We start from the raw sequence: 2,332 nt of genomic DNA, 5'->3' as shown, positions 1-2,332 counted from the left end.
GTTGATTATTTCTTAAACTGAATAAATTTGATATGCACAATCCCTGATCTCCGTTCGATTACTGAAAATGATTCATAAGACCAAAATCACATCTCGTATGTTATTGATTATCTCTCAAACTGAATGAACTTCACCTGCTCAATCTCTAATCTCCCTTCAATTACTAAAAGTAATTCATAAGATCAAATCACATATTATATCTTGTTAATTATCTCATTAATAACTATGATAAACAAATACCAAACTCAATATCAAACCCTAACACGAAAATCTCCTTTGTATATCTATTATCATTTCCGCGATAACTACTTCACGTAAATTCAATAACTTTTTTCCGTCTCCAACTAAACACTAAAAAAATAAAATTGGTAAAATAACTTTCCTAACCCAACCACCCTACCCCCACGTAAAAGTGTAAGAGCCATGAAAATATCAAATATATATATTATTACTAGTATAAAGATAGTTGCAATTTCTCTCTTTTTAACTCTCCATTCAAAAATTCCAAAACCCATTCTAACATTCCTTCAAAAAAAACCCCAAAATAATTCAAATCACAAAATTTCTTCAATTTTTCATTGATATGAACAAGATGAATTGTGAGTTATGTGATAAGAACAAATCAATGATGTATTGTGAATCAGATCAAGCTAGTCTTTGTTGGGATTGCGATTCGAAAGTTCATTCTGCAAATTTTCTCGTAGCTAAACATTCGAGAAATCTCCTTTGTCATTCATGTCAAAATTCAACTCCATGGACTGCTTCTGGTCCAAAGCTTTCTCCTACTTTCTCTGTCTGCAATTCCTGCCTCGAAAACCCTACCGCCGCCGCCGTTCGATTACAAGATCCAATTGAAGAAATTGGGGAAAGAATTGAAGAAAATTATCAAACGGAAACGGATAATGACGAAGATGAGGATGAATACGGGAGTACTGAGAGTGAAATCGATGACGACGATGACGATGAAGAGGATGGGAATCAAGTTGTTCCTTTATCTTCTTCTCCGTCGAGTAATTTCTCTCCACCGTCGTCGGTGCGTTCGGTGAGTTATTCCGGCAGTTATGGAGATTTATCAGCTGCCGGAGATTGTGGCGGCGGCGCTACGGTGGCTGTTAATTCAACTCCGTGGAAGCGAGTAAGGGAAAGTGATTGCCTACATTTTGAGGTAATTATCTATTTCTATATGTATTTATGGGATACCGAGCTAGAATTTTGAGTTTATAAGTTGTAATTTACTTGAAATTTAATAAATTAAGTTGATTTTAAAATAGAAAGTCTATGACAAAAGCTAAGTTATTAAGTTTTGTCGAATATGTAAGTAAATTTGTAGAAATAAGCTAAATACATTTACAACAACAACATAGAAAAGTTTAGTCTAACAAGTGTGATTTGAGAATAGTAAAACGTACATAAATTTTATTTCTATATGTGTGAATTAAAGAGGTTGTTTTTGAGTCGAATACATTGACATTGACATTTTTTTTCCTTCCAAAAATACTAAATAGAAAAGGGAGGTGATTTGGTACTTGATCCATCTTTAGTTGAACTCATTTTGATCCAAACAAATTCTAGGTGAACTCGGATCAAGAATCGATGTTTAGTTGACTCATGTTGACATTAACTTTGACTTCAGTTCATCCATTTGTCACCTCTAGTCTGAGACATTAATACATGCACGTGCATTTACAGTTTATATGTTGGATCCGTCTCTGTATTGTGAGTTTTTCTTACATTATGATGCAGGATGAAGAAGCATGTTCGTCGAGTTTGTTGTTGGAAGAGAACAAGGGAACATCTTCATCCATAGGGTTCTTGAGACCAATGAAGGTGGTTCGAACAAATGAGTTGTGTGATTAGTCACAACTACGTATATAGTGTAATTTCATAAGTGAGATCTGAAACGAGTAGGTAGGAGTTGTCTTTATTATGCAAAATCTTGTTTCTCTACGATCGATCATTTGACTACAAGAGACGTACACAAATAGAATTATGCATTTTCCTTTTCATGCTTCTTATTTTTTCTTGATCCTTGGAACTTCCTATTGTGTTTATATTTTTCTTCTTATTTAATCGTGTCGCGTTAGGGAATCCCCCCCCCCCCCCCCCCCCCCCAAAAAAAAAAGAATTTCTCTATTATCGAGCCTTGAACTAAGAGCTTAGGTTGAGAACGGAAGGATCTCATCCATTCACCACATTCCTCGGTGGTCTTTAAGGACTCAATCATATTCAAATTTAATGTGTCACAAGAAAGAAGGGCTCCCTAGCTACAAATAATGAATTTCTTTGTTAACAAATCTCAAATCGATAACAAAGGGTTAACGATGAAAGAGTC

The 2,332-nt window shown here is 34.8% G+C and overlaps 1 protein-coding gene across 1 annotated transcript; it reads left to right on the top strand.

Moving 5' to 3' along the window:
• The first annotated feature begins 492 nt into the window (after window positions 1–492).
• LOC125865283 (zinc finger protein CONSTANS-LIKE 1-like) lies at window positions 493–2,004 on the top strand. Its single transcript, XM_049545491.1, has 2 exons — window positions 493–1,165; window positions 1,744–2,004. Exons 1-2 carry the CDS (start codon window positions 584–586, stop codon window positions 1,855–1,857), a joined length of 696 nt encoding a protein of 231 aa, XP_049401448.1. The 5' UTR covers window positions 493–583; the 3' UTR covers window positions 1,858–2,004.
• The last annotated feature ends 328 nt before the right edge of the window (window positions 2,005–2,332 follow it).

Source organism: Solanum stenotomum, chromosome 5, assembly GCF_019186545.1.
Source record: "Solanum stenotomum isolate F172 chromosome 5, ASM1918654v1, whole genome shotgun sequence".
In the NCBI taxonomy this organism is placed as follows: domain Eukaryota; kingdom Viridiplantae; phylum Streptophyta; class Magnoliopsida; order Solanales; family Solanaceae; genus Solanum; species Solanum stenotomum.
The sequence above is the reverse complement of the archived record's forward strand: the minus strand, read 5'-3'. Positions and strand labels throughout refer to the sequence as shown.

What these genes read in the sequence shown, in the direction of transcription:
- LOC125865283 (XM_049545491.1), top strand. Translation starts at nt 584, where the DNA reads ATGAACAAGATGAATTGTGAGTTATGTGATAAGAACAAATCAATGATG. An exon ending in GTGATTGCCTACATTTTGAG is followed by an intron (nt 1,166 to 1,743) that starts GTAATTATCTAT and finishes ATTATGATGCAG; the next exon opens with GATGAAGAAGCATGTTCGTC.